The sequence below is a fragment of the Onychostruthus taczanowskii genome, unplaced genomic scaffold, assembly GCF_017590055.1.
Source record: "Onychostruthus taczanowskii isolate IOZ18803 unplaced genomic scaffold, ASM1759005v1 scaffold28, whole genome shotgun sequence".
In the NCBI taxonomy this organism is placed as follows: domain Eukaryota; kingdom Metazoa; phylum Chordata; class Aves; order Passeriformes; family Passeridae; genus Onychostruthus; species Onychostruthus taczanowskii.
The window spans coordinates 6,098,259-6,121,947 of NW_024500128.1; the positions used below are offsets into that span (position 1 = coordinate 6,098,259).

Below are 23,689 nucleotides of genomic sequence, written 5' to 3' on the forward strand. Positions count from 1 at the left end.
TGGAAGTACTTCCTAAAGTGTACTTTAAATGGATTTTGAAAAATCCAAAATAAGTTAAATTTTGCCTCTAATATTGAACACTTCTAATTACAAGAGGAAGTGCTAAGCAGAAAAGGAGCTAAGCAGTAAAATTGAGAGAAAGCGAGTAATTCTTTTGATGTGGAGTGGGGGGAAGGAATCCAAAATGGAATAAGTTGTACTTGTGTTCATATTCTTTTCCAGGATAACTTGGAATAGATCTGCAGGTTTTATGGCTGTCAGTCTTGGGATGTTGTATTCTTTCTAGAGTATTGCAATTCTTTGTGTGAAGCATTAATTTAGTATGCTGCTTTTGTCTTAAAGACAACAGCTAAATACAATTTGAACTTGAAGTTCTCTTGTGTCTGTATTGATGTTTTTTTGTTTTGGTTTAATTTTTTAATATTGGAAAAACTGTTTACATTTGGGGATTGTTTGCATCATCAAATGCTGCTCGGTCAGTGCTCTTGCCAGATAGAACAAGGACACAAAAGGATCAGTTTGCCTTAAAATTGTGCCACTTCATAAGGCTGTTGGGAAAGGCAAAGTACAGTAAAAAACATTAGTTACAAGTAAATTCGGATCTCGGATGGTTAAATTTATTGCAGTATAATTTCATATGCCCATGGCTGTAGTATAGTGGCTTATCAAAAGGATGGTGGCAGTTTTGAACATCTCCAGTTTGCTTCTGCAAGAGAAGTCTGGTCTGTGTTTGGAGTGTGGGTGTTTTTGTTTGGTATTTGTGTTTGTTGTTTTTTATAACAGTACTGGTAGAAAGAAACAGCCCCAGCATAGGGGCACCAAGGCATTATGTTCTGCAGCTCGGTTGTTAACAGTTTAGAAGTGTCATGCAAAGCCCTTAAGAGCAGTTAAAAGAATAGCCCTCTCCAATCTTTATTTAGATTTCTAGTTGAGGATATGAAGGCTACTGATGAAAGAAGGGAACTTCATTTCCATTTGTACCCGATCACATAAACTTACTTGATGCATGGATGCTATGATACTGCCTTTATGTTGAATTAAACAGAACTGACAGTCTCTAGAAGCATGTTGCCTTTTTTTCTTGCTGCAGGCAGATCCACGGTTTGTATGGAATGGACACCTTCTGAGAGAATTTATTGCTCAACCAGAGGTAAACACTTAAGTATCCAACAGCTTTTTGTGATTCTGTCTCTTTCAGACAGCCAGAATCTAGTATAACATGGCTAGTAATCATCTAGTTTAGCACAGTGAGTCTTCTGCTTTCAAACTTCCAACTTTGTCAATGTCCTCAGTAGTACTTCTAGACAGCTAATCTTTTGGAAGTGTCAATATTTGAAGATACTGTGCTGTGAAGATAGCTGCTCATATAAACCAAAGGAGAAGTACACTGCACAGTGTATGCTTCTCAAGCATTTTGAAGTTTAGCTACTTATTTATCTTTGAATATAGGCAAGGTCCAGTTCATCGCTTTTTTCCTAAGACTGTCTCACATCATTCTCTATGAGTGCAGTTTAAATTCCATTTTGCTAGTGAACAGATCATAAAGCTGGTAATTAAGAGTAAGACTGACAGTTTAGATTCTTCCAGTTTATTTCAAATGAAGAGTAGCACAGTGTAACCTTTGAATTCGCTTAGTCCAGCAAATACAAGTGCATGACCATGGCCACAGCTGTGGCACCTTAATGGCCAGACTGTCTAAGCTCCTTCCTGCCAGAGACATCCTCTGTCTGTTAAACTCCTTGGATTGCCTGCACTACAGCAGCCTCCTCTCTCCATCAGTGCTTTGCATTTATCAAAGCAAGTGACGCACGGTTCTATTTCTGCCTCGGTAACCTGTGGAGATGTGCTGTTACATTAGACAGCGCTGTTCCAAAAGGCTGGATTGTGCAGTGCTTCTGGAATGTGAAGATAGGAATTAGAGAAGGGCTGTTGTGCATATTCCAGGGGCATATTACTGGGTGTAAAGTTTGCATAGTGCTATGCAAATAAAGCTTGGGAAATGAGAGAGAAGCTGTGGTGGGAACAGTGAAGGAAAGCCAAGTGTGGCTAGCTAGTGAAAACAGACCTAGGGGGCAAAACACAGAAGCTGAAAAGGGAGATAAGTGATATTTTTAGGCCACGCTTCCCCTCACATTGATTACAGGTGGTTTGATTCAGGAACAATTTTAGGTAATGTTAAGTGTGGAATTTCTGACTTCTAGTATTGAACTTTAAAGTTTTCTTGAAAGATTAAGATTATTCAGGAATAGAAAAAAGTTATTCAAGATAGGAAAAACCCTGGAACAAGCATTTTGAGCATTAATCCCATAAAAATACATCCTACTGAAGGCTTCTCTAACTACTGTCTCTGCAAATGTCCTTCTGTGGAGGTAAAGCTAACACACCATGTCAAAAGATTTTCAGTAGCTATTGCTTTTTATCTGTTATGTTTGTAGGAGAGTAAATGCTGTGTTTAGGGAGGACAAAGCAGCTTGCTTTTTGTAGACTGTTACTTTTTTCTTCCTGCTGATAAGGATTGCATATGCTGCTGTTTTCCCTGAACTTTTTTCCTCTGAAAGGAATGTTTCACCCTAAACAAAAAGTAAACTATATAAAGTATATGAAACTACCACAAAATCCTTAGGCAAAGCATAGTCACTCACTTTTTTGACTTTTTTGACCACTAGTGTTTAATATTTTTCACGTGTATTTGTGTGTTTCAGATCCATAGGTTTGCTACACCAGTGATGCATGGATGTATCCTTTTGTGCTGTAAAACTGTGTGCTTGATGTGGGTAGTAGCAAAATGGCTGCTGTGAGGCTGCTCTGTTGTTACACTGGCAATTATGACATAGAGCACATTGTCAAAAATAAGTTATAGTTTGCTCATATATGGATGTTACATATTGTTTGGTAATCCCATCATGTGTTAACTCCCTTGAATATTCTGCTTTGAAGGCTTAATGTATTTAATTTCACAGTCATGGTTTGCATAACTGTTTTTCAGTGGGAAGGTTAAGATTAATATGGCAAATGCTCTCCCATCAGCTTTAGTACTTTATCTTGCTATAAGAATGCATTTACTTTAGCTACAAAATAAGGGAGAACAGTTTGGACTTGAAGGAGTGTTTATGGATGTCGATGAATAAAAGAATAAGTTCTGCTGAAGGCTCCTGGGATGCTTTTCCTGGGTGGCTGCTTTTCCTGCACCAACACTTTGGGAAACAGCCTTTTTAGCAAAGGAGTCATGAGTTTATTTTTGAGAAGGGATCGATGCTGCAAGGAAGCTGAACACTTTCTGGAGGCAATGTGTGATAAACAGTAAGTCCCAGGTAGTTGCTCCTGGACTGACAGGATGAAAAAGACTGCAAGACTGGACAGAGCAACTCGTGCCATGTTCTGCTTTGTTCAGTCATTGCAAAGGCCCCTCAGGTGTGTGCAGGGAATAGCTTCCAGATGGAATCGGTTGATCTGATAGGACTGTCAGCAGCTGGCAGATCTCCAGGCCTTTCTTGTGACTTCATTTAATGGAAAATGTTGTGGGAGTAGGCAGAGACACAAAGGAAAGATAGCAAAAGGGAGCCATTGGAACACCCTAATCCTTATCCTGCTGGTTCTGGGTAAATTGCAATTAACAACTGACAGACTGTAATTAACACCTTCCTTGATCCTGTTTTGTCACTGTATAACAAATTAGCATAAGTAATGTTTGTTTAAATCAGAATTACATCAAAACCTTAGGGAACTCAGGAATTGGAAGAAACGGGATTTCTAGTGGTAAAAATGCTAGGAAGACCCCTCAGCAGAGTTGTTACAGTGCCCCTAGTAGATATTTCAATAATATCAAAGGTGGTTTTTTCCCTCTCTCCTCCCCCCCCAAATAAACCTATTTTTTCAACTACTGGGCTTCTAGTCTTGCAGTGATGAGAAATAGTGGACTTGGATAGTTGAGATTTTGATCACCTGAAGCCCAAACTACATTTAGTATTTCCCTTGCTGCTCCAAACCAAAACCCTTCTAAAGAACAGTAAATTCTGTCTTGTCCTTATCTGTATATGTAGAAGTTGCTAATAGCAAGTTGTCATTTTAAGTGAGCACAGATTGCCAACAGAAAATAGGCTGACAATTGCTAAGCAGCTAAGGTTAGAGGTAACCTTTCTTGCAGAATAATGTTGGCTGTACAAATGTTGAATTAAAGGGTGGAAGACCTGGCAGTAATTTTCCAGGGAAACAGAGGAGTGGGTATTTTTCAGCCTTAATTTATTGAGAGAACATTCTAGATGGGGACAATTTGTATTATATTTTTGGGGGTTGTTTGCAAACAGTATTGGCATAAATACAAACAGAAATCAAGATGACTCATGTATGAAGCCAGTGTATTCTTTAACAGAGCTGAGGTGCTCATGTGTGTCATGGCTGCTTTATGTTCCATTTGAATCATAGATACAGAGCCTAAATGTCACTTGAATCAAAGCATCTAGATTCCTCAAAGAGAAGACTGCACTAATTTAAACATTGACCATTTCGATCTTTTGCTTGCTTTAAAGTGATAGGTTTCAGTTTTTAGGGGCAAGGCATGCAAGCTGGTGGATCTACCTGCAAAATTTTTTCATGAGTGCTGGTCTCTATTAGACTTGATGGCTTACTGCAGTCCCAAACAAGTGCCACTATAAGTAGCATAAAACAAGAGTAAAGCTGAAACTAGTTGTCATTTCCTCTGTTTGTTGGGTAGCCCCAGGTGCATTTGGCACTTTGGGTATGTAGCCCAGGCTACAGGAAACCATTCTGGTGTGAGAAGCTCACACTGGAATCCTGGTGCATGTTCATTCTCTTTTTCTTCATGGATTTGAAAGCCAGTCTCTTTTACTGCTAGTTCTGGTATTTGTAGATGTGATGTATGTTGCACTTATGGGTGCAAAATGTATACCCCAAGATATTTACTCTTCTAAAAACCTAGAAAAACATTTCAATATGTATTTTTGAAATAGTTGTTAATTTTTAAAAGCAACTGAGGCAAGAAATTGTTAAAGTAGTTGAATAAAATTATGGATGAGATGGATTCCTAATTTTGAATTAGGACCATAAGATCTAGAACAAACTTCTTTAGAACCACATTTTCTCGAAATTACAGCAGTTTTAATGTTTGTTCGTCAGTGACATCACCATAGAGTGTTGTTTTGCAATATGCATATTGATCCTAATATTGTTACTGTCTCTCCAGTTAAGTGTTCAACTGTTGTTGCAGTGACAAATATTTACAGATTTACTTGAATGTAGTCTCTTGTTCCTTGAAGTTTCCTACCTGTTGGTGTGTAAAAATATCCTAATGAAACATTGGGTATTTTCCTGAGTGTTGTTCATCAGTTATCACTATGCACTCTTGTTCTATTAATGGCAAGTGTTTTGACTGGCTGCTTGTTTCCAGAAGAAGCTGTTTCAGGGCTGGTGTACGCTACTATGTAAGAGGTAAAAGAAAAAACTGATTTATTAAAAAAATAATGTGTGTTCTATCTGCACATGTGAGTTACCTTTAAGAGTACATGAAAAAACATTGTTTAGTTTGTCTTGGTCTTCTTCCTCCAAAGAAAATATTAGGAACTGAAGCAATTTTTTGTATTTATTAAAAATTACTCTTTTTCATGTCTTTAAGACATAACTGCAAAAGTTGTATAGTGATTTTTAATAGATGGCTGTTTTTCTTGGTGCTAAATGCAAGTGTGTAATAGCCCTTTTGGTCTATCCAAATCTAGTAAATCCAGCTAAGAGCATCACTGGTGCTGGCAGGGGAGCCCTGAGTGGTGTTCTCTAATTGTTTCAAGTTAAAAAGCAAACAGGGAAATTAATTGAAATTACTTTCTCTGGTCTTAGTCCCAACATAGGTGCTTTTGAAGAAATTTGTCCATTTCTGCAGTACCATTGTTACAGAATTGTGAATGTTTTGGTGTCAGAGCGCTGGTATTTTATTTCATATTAAATTATAATCTCTAATGCTAGAAATATCAAAATGTGTTAACTTGAAGAAGTTAAATTTGGTGCAGACCATGTTAAACTTTTACCAAGGTTGTGTTTAATTTTATGTTGTCAGGCAGCTCTGTGCTTCCTGTGAGTGCTTAAAAGGGAGGGGAAGGATGCCTTTTGCTGATGTGCTGTCACTGTTTTGCAGGTAGGCTGAGCTGGCTAACATGGTCTTTTTCCTTCACAGGTATTGATTCAGAAGGGCACGCTGCTAACTTTGTTGAGACAGAACAAATTGTGCATTACAAGGGGAGCAAAGCATCGTTTGTTCAGGTGAAGTCACTGTAAGGAGCATGGATACATAGATAGATAGATAGCTCTGTCAATGCTTTGAAATACAGATTGTGTGTAAGATGCAAATAAAACTAAACAAACAGACTGAATTAGTTTAACAAATAAAACCTATCTGCATTTATTTTTAAGTGTCAAGTAGGTTTTGTAAATTCTGCTGTTTAAAACCATTACCATTCTTTTGCAGACCCGTGGATCTATTCCTTTTTTTTGGTCTCAAAGACCAAACCTCAAGTATAAACCAAAGCCACAGATCAGCAAGTCAGTAAACCATGTATGTGAGTGTTTGTGTCTTGGGGTTTTAACGTGTTACTGGGCTCATGTTTGTGTGATAGGGTTGCAAGCTGTAATCAGAATAAAAATCAGCAATACTGGGTTGAGCATTATTTTTTTAAAGTAATAGCAGGAAACCTTGTTCTTCTTATAATGAATTAAAGGGTTGAAAAAATGCAGATATCAGTGGGGGTAGTTTTTCTACCAGTTTGCAGCAGTTTTGGTAGCTGTACAACACTCCTTATCTGTAGCATGTTTAATGAGGGGAACTGAATGGACTGGGAGGAGGAAAGTGGGAATGTTTTGGCACAATAGAGAACATCAAACAGTTATAAGAATCATCAAAAATATTATAATGGCGGTTCCTTGTAAAGCACAGATCTTAATAGTAGTGTACATCTGTCAACACATTTCCTTTCTCTTCTAGATGGATGGCTTCCAAAGACATTTTGACTCACAGATAATTAGCTATGGAAAGCAAATGATTGTCAACTTGGTATGCTTTCACTTGTTCTTCCTGAAAAAGTTATTGTTCTTTTAGGCAGGTTTCTGAGTAATTCTGTCTATTTTTCCTTTTCCCAGGTTAACCAAAAAGGCTCAGAGAAGCCTCTTGAGCAAACCTTTTCAAAAATGGTGAACAGCATGGCAAATGGAATGGTCAGGTACATGTGACATGAAGTGATACATTTTGTGCTACAAGTTAAGCATTCCCTCTGAGACTCACAGAGTGGTCAGCTCTTCAGGGGCCTTTACCAACTCTGTGATTTGTTTGCATTTTATGTTTATGACTTTCTAAGAGAGGACACAAAGAGGTGATGGTAATGCCAGTATTGGAGTCATCATATGCAATTGAGCTCTTCTGCATTTTAGGAAAAAGATGATGATGCCCTGTAGAGCTAGCTTCTGGCAAAAGGGCTTGGCTACATTCCTAACTTAGTGAGGGAGTGCTGAGTGTGAGCAGAACAGGATGGAACAGTAAGGGGAACAAGCAATTTAAATGCCTGGACCTCAGTGTAACAATGGGCCAAGAGTGGAGAATCCACTTGGATTTTGAGACATTCCATCTCTTTGTGGGAATAGGGAGTGCAGTACACAATTTTACATCCTGTCTGTGCTTGCTTTTGTTAATTTCTGGAGGGAAGGCTTGTACCAGCTCACACAGATATTTGACCTTCTTCCTTATCCTTGAGATTACTGTGCTGTGCTTTTTTTTATTCTGTGCATATTTGCTATAAAGTCATCTGGTGGAAACCAAGATGTGAAATTATGTAAAGATGCATTTTGGTGATGTTCTGTATAGGTTCAAAAGTGGTGTTTGGCAGCCCTATTTTACTACTGCTGTTGAAACCCACTGTCTTGATTAATTGTTTTTGATGGTGTTTACCTGCCAGAGTCAAACTCGAGACTTCAGTTACTTGTTTCAGTGTTCATCTGTCTTCATGCACCGTCCTGAAATCTTGTCAAATAACTTTTGGGTTATGAATGCTTGAGGGAGGAATGTAATGCCCTGTAATTCACAGCAAGCATATACATACAAATGTTTAATTAATCAAGTACCACTCATTTAGAGTACTTCTTGCCAGAAATCAGCTGTTAAAATTTTGTTCCAAGTCAGTAGCTGCTTAATCTTCTTATGACAGTTAGGTTTGCTGCTTAAACAGAACCTGTCTCAGGTTTCTGGAGTTATTGAGGGAATTATGCCAGCAAAAAATGTTGGATTTCAACACCTGTGTCTAGTTCAAAGTGAACAGAGAACAAAAGAATCCTGGTGGGGAGGAAAAATTAATTAAGACATTAAATAAGATTTGTATCCCTTCTGTACTTTCTGAAGGAAAAATACTAGCCAGAACATAGAATGGTACATACATAGAACTTGGAACACAATGTGTGCTTCTGCAGACTAATGGCATTTTGTAAAAAATTCTAAATGGTGTCACCATTCACACTAAGGCTGCAGCATCAGGAGATTACAGAGCGCTGACAAAATATGCAGTTGTGCTGAAAGTCATCTCTAAAGAAAAACAAATCCTCTGTCACTGCCTGTTTTATAGATCAGCCTTTTGCTGTAGGGTTTTCTGTAACCTTCACTGCAGTACATACATAATCTGAAAAACCGCTTCTCTCTCTGAACAGATACGTGGCGTTTGACTTCCATAAAGAGTGCAGTCGGATGAGGTGGGATCGGCTTCAGATTTTGATGGATCAACTGGCAGAGCAGCAAGATGAGTTCAGGTAAGGCTCTGCAGTTCTTTCACCTCTGTGCTGTTAAAATGAGACCACTTCCTCATAGTTCCTATTGTCTTGCCTTAAGGCACAGTAATACAGACCTTCTGCAGTCTTCTGTGAAGATGCATTTGTGTGCATTAGTGTGTCCGTATCTCCGGTGTCTTGCTGACACCGTGTGCAAGGTTAGAGGCCTGGTGGGAGGTGGGATGTAGAGCCCATGTTACCTCTCCATAAAGTGAGTCTGAGAATTGCAGCAACCCTGAGTTGTGACAAGAGCTGCCTTTGTAAGGCTGGCTGAAAGGTTAGACAAAGAAATGAATGTGCATACAACTGGAGCCATTTAAAAGTCAGCCTCCTTAGATTATATGTTTTTTCATCCATAGTGATTCCAGGTTGCGTTGACAGCAAACTGTTCTGCCTCGCAGTGTAAAACACTTGGTGTTCCTTCCACAAGCATTTGTACAAGTGTTTTCTGTAACACACATTGTTGTGGTTCCAAACCTTGCACTGGCATTGGTTGTTAGCCCTTGCAAATATACCTAACCCGCAGGGAAACAAATTCCCATTTTCTATAGTCATATCAAAATACACAGAATGTCCAAATCAATTTAAATCTTTAGTCCCACAAGTGTGTTTTTGGTCATAGCTACTTGTAGACCTGTAGATTGCTAGGAAAATAATTTTCTTTGTTCTGCTTTTCTGATTGCTTCCTTCCTGTTCCTGAAGCCTTGTGACTAAAGCACAAAGTAGATCAGCTAAAACATTACAAAACTAGCAGTGGTATAGGCTATCCTGACAAAATAAAATTAGGTAAGGTGTGGACTAGAACAAGAGTCTTGTTAATAAAGTCTCTTGCCTGGAGTCATGGGCTACATAAATGATATAAATTAATCAGATTATAGTTAATATTCTCTGTCCATCACAAAAAAGCCTTAAAAACTCATAAAGACCTAATGAATAAATTGACTTTGAGCACCTCAAATAAGGAGAAATAAGATAGTAGTTTTTTCCTATAAAGCAAGGATCCTTTATTCTTAGAATTAATATTGAATCCCTTAACTTGTTTACTGTCATCTGCCACTGGAGGCATAGAAAATAACCAGATTTCCTTGAAATGAAAAAAAAAAAAAGCAATCTCTAAAACAAGATACAAAATTGATGACTCGTTTTCAAGATAAGGCTGGCTCTAACTTAACTTGTTTTATTTCATCTGCAACAACTGTTGCTTAAATAGGAACAGAAAAGTCTGAGTTCTAATCTTCACAGAAAACAGTTTTGCAACCCCTAGGGAGGTAAACAACTCTTATTTTCTGCAGGCTAAATCCAGTTGTGGAAGATCTGTCAGAAAGGCGAGCTGGGTTTGTGGAGGTGTTCTTTGTTACTTTTTAAATTTTTTGGAGCAGCTATAGGAGATGCAGGATTTAAGAATAGACATTTCTATTCAATTAGGATACTAACAAACTATCTTGTCCTGATATCGGTTGTAGCCAAAACTTGGGGGGAAAAGGAGGATCTCGCAGGTATTATTGTCGCTGTAGTCTTCAACAATGTAAAATATGGTTTAACAAAACTAGCTCAAGAATGATGAAAATTACTCTTAAAAAGAAAACACAAGGTTAATCAAAGTAAATTCATGTGTTTCTAAGGCTCCTGCTAAAAATGCTGAGGCTCTTGATAAAAGTATTCTACAGTAACAGTGGATTATATGTTGGTCCATAGTTCATAATTACATATTGGAGTAATTTAATCTATGGATTATAATCTGTAAAACTGTAGACAACTGGAAGTTTCATGTTGTGGCAGGACAGGCATAGTTCTGTCCCATTCACACATCCAACTGATAAGTAGATTGGAATATTTGTTTTGTTGGAATCCATGTCTGCAATTCAGTATTTAAAATGAGCTGTTTGTTATCAACTACTGGAAACACTTGGTTTAGTGGATTTAAAAGATTGAGGTGATAATTAGCATATGCAAGGGGAATATCTGATTCCCCCCTATGTTCATATGATGGAGAGAATGGCATGTGACACTAGCAGATTCTTCTGTGTTTTGCAAGCATCCTTAAAATCTGAGTACCTTCCTGAAAGAAATGTGCCTGACAACTTAGATGACTTTTTATGCATTGGTGACTGGGTTGAACTGGTGACCACTTATCAACAAATCTGGTTAGTGATGCTGTTAGGCTCTGCTAATGGTTTTCATATCTATGGAGCTGGGACACTAAAATAACTGGAAGAAAAACCCCACAAGTCCTTGATTTTGCACCAGAAGTTGCTGTTCCCAGTAGCATATAACTCAATATTGCTGATTGACTTTCTGAATGGTAGGAATGAATACTGCCCTGAGATTGCTAAATGTTCATCCATTGGTGCTGTTTTTCAGCATGGCAAGAATGCAGGGAGGCATCAAAGTTTGAAGATGTGGCTGAGCACTCATCAAATGCTCAGGACAATCGTGGTTGGGTTGCTAGGATATTTACTTGTGAAAACATGTGGTTTATGTGGACTGCTATCTCTTAATGTGTGTATTGTGTGTTAGTTACTTTCTAGTTGACTCGGAGGGTAAAACTGTGACTCAGCAGGAAGGAACGTTCCGCAGTAACTGCATGGACTGCCTGGATCGGACTAACGTCATCCAGAGCTTGTTGGCACGCAGGTCTCTCCAGGCCCAGCTTCAGGTAAATGTTTTACTCTTCTTTGACAAGCTGGAAGAGGAGAGAGGCTTTCCATTTGGAATGGAAATGTAACTTGGATGCTCCAGTAAGAGCTTGCATAGTGGGGTTACTGTACTACTTACCTGAGCTGCACTGACTAGACTCAAGTTTGATGAATGTAGTTCTTTTTGAAAGCAAATCCTGTTTTTTCTATCAAACTCCTAGCAAGCCTCAGTGTGCTTTTTATTCCAGAGACTTGGTGTTCTGCATGTGGGACAGAGAATTGAAGAGCAGGCAGACTTTGAGAAAATCTACAAAAATGGTAGGCTGTTTATAGAGTTCAAACAATGACTTTTTCTCTGTAGGGAGTATATAACTTCCTTAATATTTCTTAATTGTTTTCCTATTCACAGCATGGGCTGATAATGCTAATGCTTGTGCCAAACAATATGCTGGAACTGGTGCCTTAAAGACCGATTACACAAGGCAAGTCAGCCTTTCCTGTGAGGGCCTTCTGGGTTTGTGGGCATGTTTGGGATTTTCTTCAAGTCCTCATATCTGAGAAGGTTATTAACCTGGGGCTTAGGCTATAAATGAGTTTTTTGCAACGGTTCAGTTGGTAAAAAGTCAGACTAAAATCTCCAGATTCCTTGCTGTGTTTATATGAAAGTAAAGCCTATCTGGAAATGAAAACCAAGGCAGTGTGCCATGATGATGCACTTTTATATTGTCTGATGGAAAGAAGTGTCATTTTATTTGACAATTTTGTTACAAGTATGTGTGGTAATAGTGCAGAAGCAGCACTAGATAAATATATTCCTGTGCAGCTGTTCATTTAATGTAGTACACATCCAGATAATGACAGAATGTAAATCTGAAATTACAGTCCTGAATTCATACAGTTATTTTAAATATTTTCCACAATTTTTTTTTGGCAGAACTGGGAAGAGAACTCAGTGGGGCTTAATAATGGATGGCTGGAACTCATTAATACGTTACTACAAAAACAACTTTTCTGATGGATTTAGACAAGTAAGTAAAGCTTTTAACCATGGGGAAGAGTATTTGATAAACATTGTTGTGCATTCTAACTCTTGCCCTCCCTTTCTCTTCCAGGATGCAATTGATCTTTTTCTTGGAAATTACTCAGTGGATGAAGTAGAACCTGCTAGTCCTTTACATGTCAAGAAAGACTGGAAGTTCTTAGCTGTGAGTATGGAGACTTTATTTGTAATAAGAGAAACACAACAATTCAGTCCCTGGCTTCATTATGCCTGAGTAGGACTTGTCTGTTAGTCATGAAGCATCCCTGTAATCTGGTAATGATTCTGTGATACCTGCTTATAGGATTAAACCCAGACTGTTCCCTTGACAGAAAATGGAGTGTCCTTGAGGTATTGGAAAAACTGCTACTTGCTTTTTTTCAAATGTGCTTCACCAGGTGGAAGGGGAAAAATTCTACTAGTCACCATCAATAACTGTTTCCTTCTGCAGAAGAATCTTCTTTTCTCACACTTCATGCAGAAGCATAGATTGTAACACAAAACCCCCACTCTTTTCACTTTTTTCACCCTTCCCTTTCTATTTTGAAATGGGATTTGGGAACATAATGGGTTTAACTGGTATATCTATTTGGTATTTAAACAAAGCATAAACCTCAACCTCTCATTTAATGCACAGGAAGTGTATTTCAATTCTAAACATAATTATTGAATACAGTCTTCTAGATTTTGGAACTACCCAGACTTTCTGTACCTGAATGCAGGTGAATTGAGAAGAAAGCAAGTAAATCACTTTACAGTACAATCCATCTTAAAGGAAATTAAGGAACATATGTACTGCTGTATCAAGTGATTATTCTGTTTCTCTTTCCTCAGTTGCCTATTATTATGGTGGTTGCTTTCTCCATGTGCATTATTTGTTTGCTAATGGCTGGTAAGTCACTATTGAGTTTAATTTTATAATTTGTGAACTTCATGCAAATGGTTACCAGTAACTGTTCAGTGTAGAATTGCTTCTCAGCCATTCTAAAAGGTGCTTGACCATGGCTCTGGAGATTGAGGCTTAGCACTGTATCATTAGTGTGGAAAAAACTGAGATGCTATCAAAAACAATAGTAAAACTCATGTAGAAGTCAATTAAGGGAGTTAATTATTTCCAAATTTAGATGCACCTTGGTAGACCTGTAGCTTTATTGTAGGCTGGATGAAGCCCCAGAGGAGTACCTGTCTAATTTTGGGCAGAAAGACAATTCAGAGCTGTCAGATACAGGCATAAGCCTGGTTCTGATGGATTTCCCTTTAATCTAAATCTGTGCTGGGAGTTGTGAAGGTTTTTGCCTTCTGCTTTTGCCTTGAATTTTCTAACATTGTTGCCAGTAGAGTTCTTGACTGACTTCTATAGATCTCTGTTCAATGCATTCCAAGAACTGTGTAGCAAATACAAATATTCCAAGGAAAGGAAACATAAAAAGATCTGTGAAAGACTTCTGATTTCATTTGACAACAAATCTCTGAGGGAGAGCTTGAAATATTTACATTTGTCCTAAAGTAAAACTGTCTGCTAATTGGAGATAATGAGCTAAAAGGTTTATCTGACTCTTCTCAGGTGATACATGGACTGAGACACTGGCCTATGTGCTTTTCTGGGGAAGTGCCAGCTTTGGAACTTTTGCTATCATCCTTTACAACGGCAAGGATTTCGTAGATGCACCCAAGCTGGTCCAGAAGGAGAAGATGGACTGAATTTGTGTGTGTGGAAAGCGGCTTGGTACTGAGGATTCTTCAAGCCACACTTGGAGTCTCTACTGACCTGCTTTCCACACCAAAAAATGCTCTTATGAACATTCTTCCTTGGCAGTGGGGGGGGTCAGGGGTAAGGAAACAGTGTCCTGTGGTGGTGGTAGCTTTCAACTGAGACCTGATTTGACAGTCTTAGTTGCAATGGTCTTTGGAATATTGCATTAGTGGACAGGGCTCCACCCTTACTGGGGTAATGCAAAGACAAAAGCCAGCTTTTTGGTGTCTGGAATGTTTTGGAACTTAAGTGAACTGCTTAAGCTCATCCTCAACCTGGCTTGTTCCAGCTGGTTTTTTGGCCTTGACAGGAGAGAGCTTTGATGCTATTCGTGTCTCAAAGTACCCAAATGTTGAAGCATTATTAATGGAACATCTGACAGGGATCTCTGAACAAATATGGCTTCTTACCAATAAAGTGTCTTGGTCCAGACTTACAGCTGGATTACGTTCGTTGTGATAAAGTCTGTGTTAAGGAGTCCTTCGTGCATCTTCGTGTGTGGATTCTTTTCACTAGATATGAAAGATTTTTGAATCCTAATGCTATTTTAAAATGAGGTTTTTGTCCTGTCTTGTTTCTGGAACTGATGCAATATTCTGCTAATCATTGTTTGGGTGAAAGGGCAGTGTAATTGGATGTTCCTGAAGTTGCAAATGTCTTGCACTGTTTCAATACTACAGTCTCCATATGAAAATCCAGTAGTTAGCGAGTTAAAAAGTAGAATTTTCTTTCTGAAGATGTAAACAAAATCAAAGAATGTAAAAGTCCTTTGCAGTGTTTATTCAACCTTCCTTATGCTAAAGTTCCAAAGCACTTCATTACTTTAAGAATGGGTCACAACATAAAAGATGATCTTCATATTGTTTTGCTAGTCCGCTGCTTTGCTTCGATCCTTGGTTATGTTGAAATAATTTATGAAAGAGGGAGTAACAGCCTGAGAAGAAAGCAGTAAGTCTAAACTCCGTATTTCTACTTGGGAGCAGCAGCTTGCTTTTCATGCATGATACTGTAACACACTCTTTTAAGAAAAAAAAAAAGAGAAAAAAAACCCTGCAGAGTAATTTGTGCTGGTTAATGTGTGTCTTTAAATTTAGTGCTTCCAAGCTGTATAAAAATAAGGACCAATTTTAAACTATTTTGTCACTTATTTTATATGGTTTGTTCAAAACCAGACATGGAACTTGCTTGAGGCGCTGTGCATTGTTTAATATTTCCTGTAAGTACAGCTGTATATTCAGATTGCGAGTATAAAATTTAAGTGGGGGGGAAGGGACAAACATGTAGAATACTACTAGGGCTAGCACAGGTGTCACTGTTGAAGCTAGAACACAAAACACTGATACTCCAGTGTTCCCTTGTGTTATGACTGAAAATATGTACAGATTCTTCTTCTTTTGTTTTTTGGTTTGTTTTTTTTTTTTTTCTTTTGCAACTGTTCATTTTAACCTTGAATGTTTCTGGAGGCCTCTCTGGGTTTTGTGTAAACATGACCTGTTCATGAGCACTAGTACTTGCAAGGTATCTGTTTGCTTCTAGATGCTGTAATGGAAAAATACCAGTTGGTGGCTAACTGGAAAATCCTCCTAACTTAAAATTTTCAAAGATGAACTCCCTCATGGGCACAAAGTACAAGAACATCATAGACTCAAAATTTGAAAGCAGTGGTTCTGGTGGCTCACTGGCAGGTGGAGTTTGAAACTTGGCTCAGTTGTCTTGCAGTCTAGAACTAAGTTGCTGCATCTTTGGTGAAGAACTTGTTGCAGCAAAGACCAAACTTGAATTGCTAATATAAAAGGTTTGTAAGACGTAGAATAATGTAGGTTTTAGAAGTCGGAAGGCACCTCTGTTTCAGTGCTTTGCAAAGAGTCTGTATTTCTAAAATTACAAATGGTGTACTACTCTTAAATGACAATAAAATGTTCGGCTTTTCTAGATGTGCTGTCTGCGGTGCATTTTGTGCTTCGGAGCAGACTGTTCCCAAATAGTTCCTTAGGAGCCGTTTCACGCCTGAAGGCTGCTTCAGTTCTGTGTGTGCTCGTTGCAGGTGGGGATCGTTCCTCAGGGCTGACCTGAGGCAGTGCCCGCTGTCCGTCCGCACTGCGAGGTGTTCGCTCCTCTCGGCCACGGCTGGCTCTGTCGGGAGCACCTGTGGCTGGAGTGCTGCATCCCCAGTGTCACCTCTGCTCAGGGCTGATGGCTCTTTGCCTCTTTCCTCACAAGGGCACTTCAGCCTCTTACTGACCACACCAGTAGGCGAGAATTGAAAATTCAAAGTGTCTTCTTCCTTTCCCTTTTACCCTCACTAGGTGAAGAGACTGACACGCACAGAGAAAATTCTTGCTATCACAGTTCTGCATCCTGAAGCTGTAACTTTTTTCACAATAAATTAGTGTTTTACAGGTTCTAGGCCTTGGATTTTTTCCTATTTGAAAAGCTCAAAGCGGGTTTAAAACAAAGTAGTATTTTTTTTCCCTAACATTTATTTTTAATTAAGGAAGGCATGCTGGTAGTTGTAAAACCCTACAAAAAGCCAGTCTTTTATAGACCAAGTCCCCTCACTTCTGTTCACATCTCCTTCTTTTTCCCCCATCCCTCTTTTCCATCCTCTCACCTTTTCCCCGCCCTCTCCTCCCCACGGGTGGGACCAGGCGCTCGCGGCGGGTCCGCCCGCCCGCCAGGGGTCGCTGTCGCGGCAGCGTCCTGGCGCGCGCGGCCCGGCGCGGCCTGACCGAGAGGCGCCTCCGCCCCACCGTGCTCGGGGCTCCGCTCGCCCGGGGCCGCCCGCCCGCCGCCGCTCCGCGCCCGGGGCCGCCCGCCCGCCGCCATGAAGCTCGTCAGGTGAGCGGGAGGGCGCGGATGGGGATGGATGGAGGCGGATTGCCCGCGGCCGGCGGCGCCGGGCGAGCCCGCGCGCTCAGGGCCGCCCCGCGCTCTCCCTCCCGGCGGGCGGGAGCGGGATGGGCCCGGCGGGAGCGGCCGGGATGCGCTGGGCCGGGAGGGGACCCCGCTGGGCCGGGCTGCGCTCCCGCCCCGGGGCCTGCGCGGGTCGCTCAGCAGAGCCCCCTCCTCCTGTTCGGAGGGAAACCCCCGGAGTGGGTTAGCGTTGCCTTCCCGGGATTGTAACGATTTTTAAAATGGTTCCTCCTCCGTACAGTAATGGCCGTTTCGCCTGGAAGTAGATGCTGGATCCGGCAGCGTGCCACTCAAGCGTCCCAGCTCCCGGTGGCTGGGCAGGGCGTGCAGTGTGTCCCTGAATGTCCCCAGCAGAATCCCTGAGCGCCGTCTTTGGGAGCTCGGGGTGCGGAACTGCGGGCTGCTGCCTCTCCAACCCCTACGGCTCTATGTGGAAGTCAACGGGTTTGGGTTTTTTAAAATGCCTTTTTAATTCCCAGGTTTCTAATGAAGCTGAGCCATGAGACTGTGACCATTGAGCTGAAGAATGGGACGCAGGTGCATGGAACGATCACAGGTACGGAAGGATGGGAGGATGCAGCAAAATATTCCCCGTAATCTTTCGACAGACAATTGGCAGTCGCGGATTGAATGAGATTTTTGTCCTGTGCTCCCTCTTGCGGGGACCGGCACAGGGAAATACAGGAGATGGCCTTTGTAATCCATAGCTTTGTGTGCAAGCGCGAGTTGTGTTTGTGTTGCAAAAATGTCTGGATATTGTCGGGAATTGCTGGGAACAGTGGGGAGCTGTGACCAACCAGCTCTCCACAGGCAACCTTGGGAATTTCAGTGGGTCACGGAGTGTCATTCATGTGTAGTAGTGGGTGAGTCCATCCGTGGTCAGAGATTTGTTTTAAAGCTTCTGCTGTAGCACTGGGAGCTTCTGAGCCCAGCTGCAGCTTTGTCTGGAAGGAAGCAAACTCTTCCAAACCTGGCTCGGTAGTCTCAGAATTTTAGTTGCACGGTCACAGAGTCACAAAATGGTTTGGATTGGAAGAGACAGTAAAGATTATCCCGTTCTAACCCTCCACCATGCACAGGGACACCTTCCACTAGACCAGGTTGCTCAAAGCCCCATCCAGCCTGGCCTGGAACACTGCCAGGGATGGGGCATCCACAGCTTCTCTGGGCAACCTTTTCCAGCTGATGTGGTCTTAAATTGGTTAAATTCTGCTTGTAGACGAAAAGATAAAGTTCATTATTTCTGTTGAGCTCATTAAGGCAAGTCTAGATGGAAAGGCATATTTGCATGTGTTTGATTGTGTGAGAGGTGGGTTTGAAAAGGGCAGAGCTGGGTGTGGGATACAGGGCAAAGAGGAATCCTGGCCAAGAGAATCTGCTCCCCTGCTGCTGCCAGAGGTCTGTCCTGTGGGTTTGTGGGGGTTCCTAATTAGGAGGTGCTGCTTTATGTTACTGAGCTGAAAGTTGCAGGGACTTCTGCAGGGTTCATTATGTGGTTCTCACATACTAAAACGTGTGCAAGCCATTTTGTTTGCTTTGATAACCTCCGTGAGGGACGTTGCTCTGAGGGTGTTCCTGTGAGCTGTCCTCAGAGACGGCACGGTGTGTTTAATGAGGCAAACCCTCACGGCTGAGCTGAGGAAGCTGCTGCTTCTCCCTAAACTCACCTGCAGGCGGCTTTCAGAAGCCCTTCTGCCCAGGCACTCTTAGGAAAAAAATACACAATTCTTGTAAAGCTTGAATGTTATTCTGGAGGATTGCTGAGATGATTTTTTGGCCAGCAGCAACCTCTGGGGGTTTGGCAGAGTTCAGAACTGGCATTATTTTGCAGCCAGGTCCATCAGCTTTGATCAAGAGCTGAGGGAGCCACCCCGGTGCCCGATTGCAGCACGCTCTGCTGAACCCAGCCAGGTGGGAAGCAAACACTGCTGGGCTCCTCACCCCGCTGCTCTTTCAGGCTTAATTGTTGAGCAAAGCCCCTCTCATTTTCTGGTAAGAATCTGCAAAAACATTGCACAATGTCCTCTTCCTCCCAGCTCCCGGGCAGCAGCAGGCATGAAGGGGCAGGTTTTGTGTAATGCCCCTCGCACCAGCCAAGGGACTGGGTCAGGTGGAGCTGTGTAAAAGCTAGAGGGAGGGGGAGAGGACAGAAAAGTAAACCACTGTCATTTTGATCTTCATAGCTGAAGATCAGATCCCACCTAAAGCTCTGGGTGTGCAAACTAAAAACTTGTGGGTTTTTTAATTGCTCCTCATGGCTGTCACACAGTACATGGATCCAACTGAGGTGTTTTTTCCCATTTGGAATTATGCATAACAGCATAGTGTGCGCAGTGCTGATTCCATACAATTCTTATGTACTGGCTGTTCTCAGAGTTTGTCACCACAGTGGTTGCTCCTTGCAGTGGGGTATTTTATGTACTTTCATAGAGAATTCACTCTGGTGTTGAGTGTATTTTATCAGAAGATAAATGTTGCTTTTGTGGTTGGATTTTCCTAAGGTTTACAGAAAAAGGAAATTACCCAGGTTATTCTTTCTCCTCCAAGGGTTGTTTTACTTCTTTTTAAAGGGCTAAAGATTAGTATTAGCCTTCTGTAGTAAGCAGTAGTTTATTTGTTGTTCAGAGGAGTTCTTTTAAAAGCAGCATTTACAAAGCAGCTATTGCCAGGACCTGGATAGAGATCTCTAACCATGAGGAGCTAAAGGCCTCTCATGGTAGCTGGCATAATTCAAGAGAGAAAAGAGATGTAGTTTCATTCTGTGACAGGCTGCAGTAATTGATGAGTGGTAGAAGCAGGTGTTGATGAACAGGGTAAGTCTCTTGTTGCCTTTTTTTAAGTACGCACATGGGTGTGTACTTAAAAAAAGGCAACAAGAGACCTTATCCCTGAAATGAGGCTTGTGTTTCAGGAGTGGATGTCAGTATGAACACGCATCTGAAAGCAGTGAAAATGACACTGAAGAACAGAGAGCCCGTACAGCTGGAGACACTGAGTATTCGAGGGAACAACATCCGCTACTTCATTCTGCCAGACAGTTTGCCTCTGGATACTTTGCTAGTGGATGTTGAACCAAAAGTCAAATCCAAGAAAAGAGAAGCAGGTGAGTTTGTGCTTTCCTAGTCTGTGTTTGTTCTGCCTTTGTGTGCATTTTAGTGCTGTGAGTCTGAAGGTGTCCGATTTGAGTCTGTTAGCGTCTGCATTTGGCGTGGAATTCCTTCATCGCTGGGGGTTTGACGTGGCACTGGCTCAGTCTGCCTCGCCCAGCTCCTTGGCATCTGCAGAGCTTCATTCGCATGAAGTTGTTTTACGGCTTTTCGTGCATCTATTTTTAGAAATGTAAATGTTTATCAGCTTGAGTAAGTCTTAACCTGAGTCTTACAGTTGGCACCCAAAGAGATTTACATTTCCTCTTCTCCAGGTGTCTGTGTTGTCTCAGTTTGTACGGGGAGCTTCACACAGATAATAAGTGCAGGACCGTATCTCAAATGGTGTTGAATGGTTCACTGAAATTTGGTGGGGGATGAAAATGGTATCTATGGATTTGAGAGACTTGAGAACCTGAGGGAATCGAGGCTGTATTCCAGTGAGCACATCTCCAGCTTTGGCTCCCAGTAGTGTTCCAGTCTCAGCTCTTCTGCTCTTGCTGGAACTTTTTTTTCAAAGTGCTGCTGAATAAAAATCCTTTTTCTTAGAAGCCTGACAGTATAGACTGTAACTCACGTTTAATCCACACTACTGAAGATGAGTCTTTAGTAAACCCCAGGAAATCAGCAGCAGTATATATTTTGCCCAGCAGTTAATCTGTGTGTTCTAGAAACAGTGAGCTGTAAGTGAAAGCTAATTGTGCTCTAAAGTCATGTTGTGCCATTTGTCCTGTAATTAGTGTTGAAGTATGTGGGCGTGCAGGGTGTTCTGCATTGGTGAAGAACCTCAGCTGTGCAGCACTGAGTGTGAGCGCTGCAGCTGCTGCCTTGATAGGGAATAATGGTAAAGTTCCCAGAGGGGCTTTGCTCCTCTCAGGTTCATGAAAAACAATCTGACCACACAGAGAAAGGAGTGTGGTTGCATTGCTTTTTTGCTGAATCTCACGTCGTGGTGTGAACGAGAGCATCCCTACTTGGTGTCAGCTTTGGGGAAAGCAATCCTGATAGCTCCAGTTACCTCCATTTGATGCTCCCTGCATCCCCAGTGTGCGGAAGCACTCTCAGACCAAAGCTGTGCTGTGCTTTGCCTTAATCCATAAATGCCTTTGGGCTTCAGAAGTGTAAACCCCTTGATTCTGTCCTTAGGAAGTGGTCAGGAAAGGGCAGGACGCTGGCTGGGGTGTGAGTGCCACACGTGCCTTGGGTCCGAGCATGCTGGCACTTGGTGAGCACAGCTACCTGCTGATGCTGTCATACTCCAGCTGGGGTGATGCTTCCAAGGATTTTACAGGGTCAGTGTATTACCAGCAATATAATGACACCTTGCTTAAGTCAAATTTGTCCTGTGTCTCTGCTCCTTCTGTCTTCTTGGAATTTCTAACCTACATCCCAGAGTAATTGTCACAGCCCGCTCCTTGAGTGCAGGTGCCAGCAGGTGTCTCTTAGAGAGCCGCCCGCTTCCGCAGAGTTTTCAGTATCTTTTTGAGCCCTGCACTCACAAACGTGTTTGAAGTGAAACAAGAATCTGAAGTTTGCAGAGTGTCCTTGCAGTCTGGTGAGTCACATTTCTTTGGGATAGAGAGATGCAAAGGCACATTGTCACCTTATGGATCATATGACATTCAGGAGTTGCTTGTGGCCTGCACTGTCCTATATTCTGTCTTCCCTTTACAATTAAATAGCAGTAATTAAAACTGGGAGCACACAGTCAAGACCTTTGCCTTAGAATCACATCTGCAATTGGCAGAGGCATCACTGAGACCAGTAGGAGCTGTTGGATGCTGAGGTCCTTTCAAAATGCTGACCTTCCACATGGTGCCTGAGACAGAATGGGTTTGGGAATCTCACAGCATAAAAAATTAGACTGGATATATATATATATTAAAAAAAAAGGAATCCTGGTTTCCTGTCAGATTACCCAGTTTTGGGAGCAGCCAACTATTTTATGCCCTTGTTTTCTGCAGTGAAGGCAAGGACAGAGAGTAGTCTGTGGAAGTTGTATACTAGAAGAACTAACACAAAAGATGAAAATATTGCTGAAACTTACTGAGCATTAACAGACTTAATACCTAACATAATGTCACATGTAAAATCACAGGGAAGCAGTGTGGTGGTTATGCTCAATGCAGCATGTTTTAATCAAAAAGAAAGTATTCCTTGGTCTCATTTTATTTTCTCTTTTTCTTTTACCTGCCAAGTTGCTGGAAGAGGCCGTGGAAGAGGCCGTGGTAGAGGCCGAGGTCGTGGAAGAGGAAGAGGAGGCCCAAGACGATAACTTCTCATCATATTCTGGGCAATTTCTGGGCAACTACCATATTCTAGTCAATTTCAGGTTTATTTTGTACAGGTCTTGTTTATGGTATCCGTTTTTAATAAACTGAAATGTGAAAAGGTGTCTTTCCTTTGTTAGCAAAGCCGGGGGGGGAGGCAGGCGTGCCCCGTTTCTAGGGCTGTTGCAGACTACACAGATCTTGGTTGTCACTGTCGAGATTTTGCCCACCCCTGGGGGCTGTACAACTCCTCGTGCTTTTTGCCCCAGAATGAGAGACTTGTGTTGTGCTTTAATCCCTCTTTTCTAAGGCACTTGCCATCTTCTAATGGTTCCATAGTTAAGACACTGTATTAAGAACCCCTGTCCTGTGAGTGTCTCTAATACTGTTCTTCAGAGCAACCTTTTCTAAAGTTCATAGATATAATTTTAATGTTTTTTATTACATGAAGCTTGCAATTTAAACATGTTGCTTTCTTTATAAAACATTTACATAGGGAAATGAACCAGGTCCATGGAACTGCTGGATTGTTACATCTGATGATTAAAGAATACCTGGATATGAACTTTGTCAAAGCTAATTATATGGCATACTGTTGTTTGGGTGGGGCTCGTAAAGCAGCTTTATCACAGATATCTTCTAGTGTACTTAAAGTACATCCCTAGAAAATACAAAGTACAGCACAGTGTACAGTTGCATGCTGGAATTGGAAGCTTACTTCTGGAGGTGGCAGAACTTGTGCAGCTCACACATATGTGTGCATATATATAGATATATACATATATAAATATATATATTCACTGCTTTGCTGGACACATGTATAAAAGAAGCAGTGTTGGCCACATTTATCTCCCAGTGCCATCCTGCTGATTCCTCCCCTGTAGGAAAGCAATGTCACATTCTTCTCATTGCCAGACTTCAACAGTTTCACCTGTTTATGAAATACATGTCATTTCAAACAGTGAGCATGCTTAAGTGTCTTGACTGGTTTGTGGGCATTTGCTGGTAAATTGGTGCAGGAACATGCTTGGATAGTCATGTTTCCACACAGGCAGTGCTACAACAGTGGGAAAGAATCACCTAATGTGTAATGGGCTGATGTGCTGGTTAATTTGTGCTAGCTG

The 23,689-nt window shown here is 41.4% G+C and overlaps 2 protein-coding genes across 3 annotated transcripts in view; both read left to right on the top strand.

Moving 5' to 3' along the window:
• SACM1L (SAC1 like phosphatidylinositide phosphatase) overlaps window positions 1–16,170 on the top strand; it is a 29,484-nt gene extending 13,314 nt beyond the window's left edge. For both annotated transcript variants that reach the window (XM_041407850.1, XM_041407851.1), the window contains 15 exons: window positions 1,091–1,150; window positions 2,703–2,736; window positions 5,344–5,445; window positions 6,182–6,267; window positions 6,473–6,559; window positions 6,986–7,054; window positions 7,141–7,220; window positions 8,692–8,790; window positions 11,326–11,464; window positions 11,693–11,762; window positions 11,854–11,926; window positions 12,379–12,472; window positions 12,557–12,649; window positions 13,318–13,375; window positions 14,048–16,170. In XM_041407850.1, the coding sequence (XP_041263784.1) occupies window positions 1,091–1,150; window positions 2,703–2,736; window positions 5,344–5,445; window positions 6,182–6,267; window positions 6,473–6,559; window positions 6,986–7,054; window positions 7,141–7,220; window positions 8,692–8,790; window positions 11,326–11,464; window positions 11,693–11,762; window positions 11,854–11,926; window positions 12,379–12,472; window positions 12,557–12,649; window positions 13,318–13,375; window positions 14,048–14,184 (1,281 nt within the window). In that variant the 3' untranslated portion in view covers window positions 14,185–16,170. The remainder of the gene's footprint in view (window positions 1–1,090; window positions 1,151–2,702; window positions 2,737–5,343; window positions 5,446–6,181; window positions 6,268–6,472; window positions 6,560–6,985; window positions 7,055–7,140; window positions 7,221–8,691; window positions 8,791–11,325; window positions 11,465–11,692; window positions 11,763–11,853; window positions 11,927–12,378; window positions 12,473–12,556; window positions 12,650–13,317; window positions 13,376–14,047) is intronic.
• A 768-nt stretch (window positions 16,171–16,938) lies between these two features.
• SNRPD1 (small nuclear ribonucleoprotein D1 polypeptide) lies at window positions 16,939–23,130 on the top strand. The gene is made up of 4 exons (XM_041407882.1): window positions 16,939–17,074; window positions 17,629–17,705; window positions 20,061–20,252; window positions 22,494–23,130. The coding sequence occupies exons 1-4, from the start codon at window positions 17,061–17,063 to the stop codon at window positions 22,568–22,570; spliced, it is 360 nt and encodes a 119-aa protein (XP_041263816.1). The 5' UTR covers window positions 16,939–17,060; the 3' UTR covers window positions 22,571–23,130.
• The last annotated feature ends 559 nt before the right edge of the window (window positions 23,131–23,689 follow it).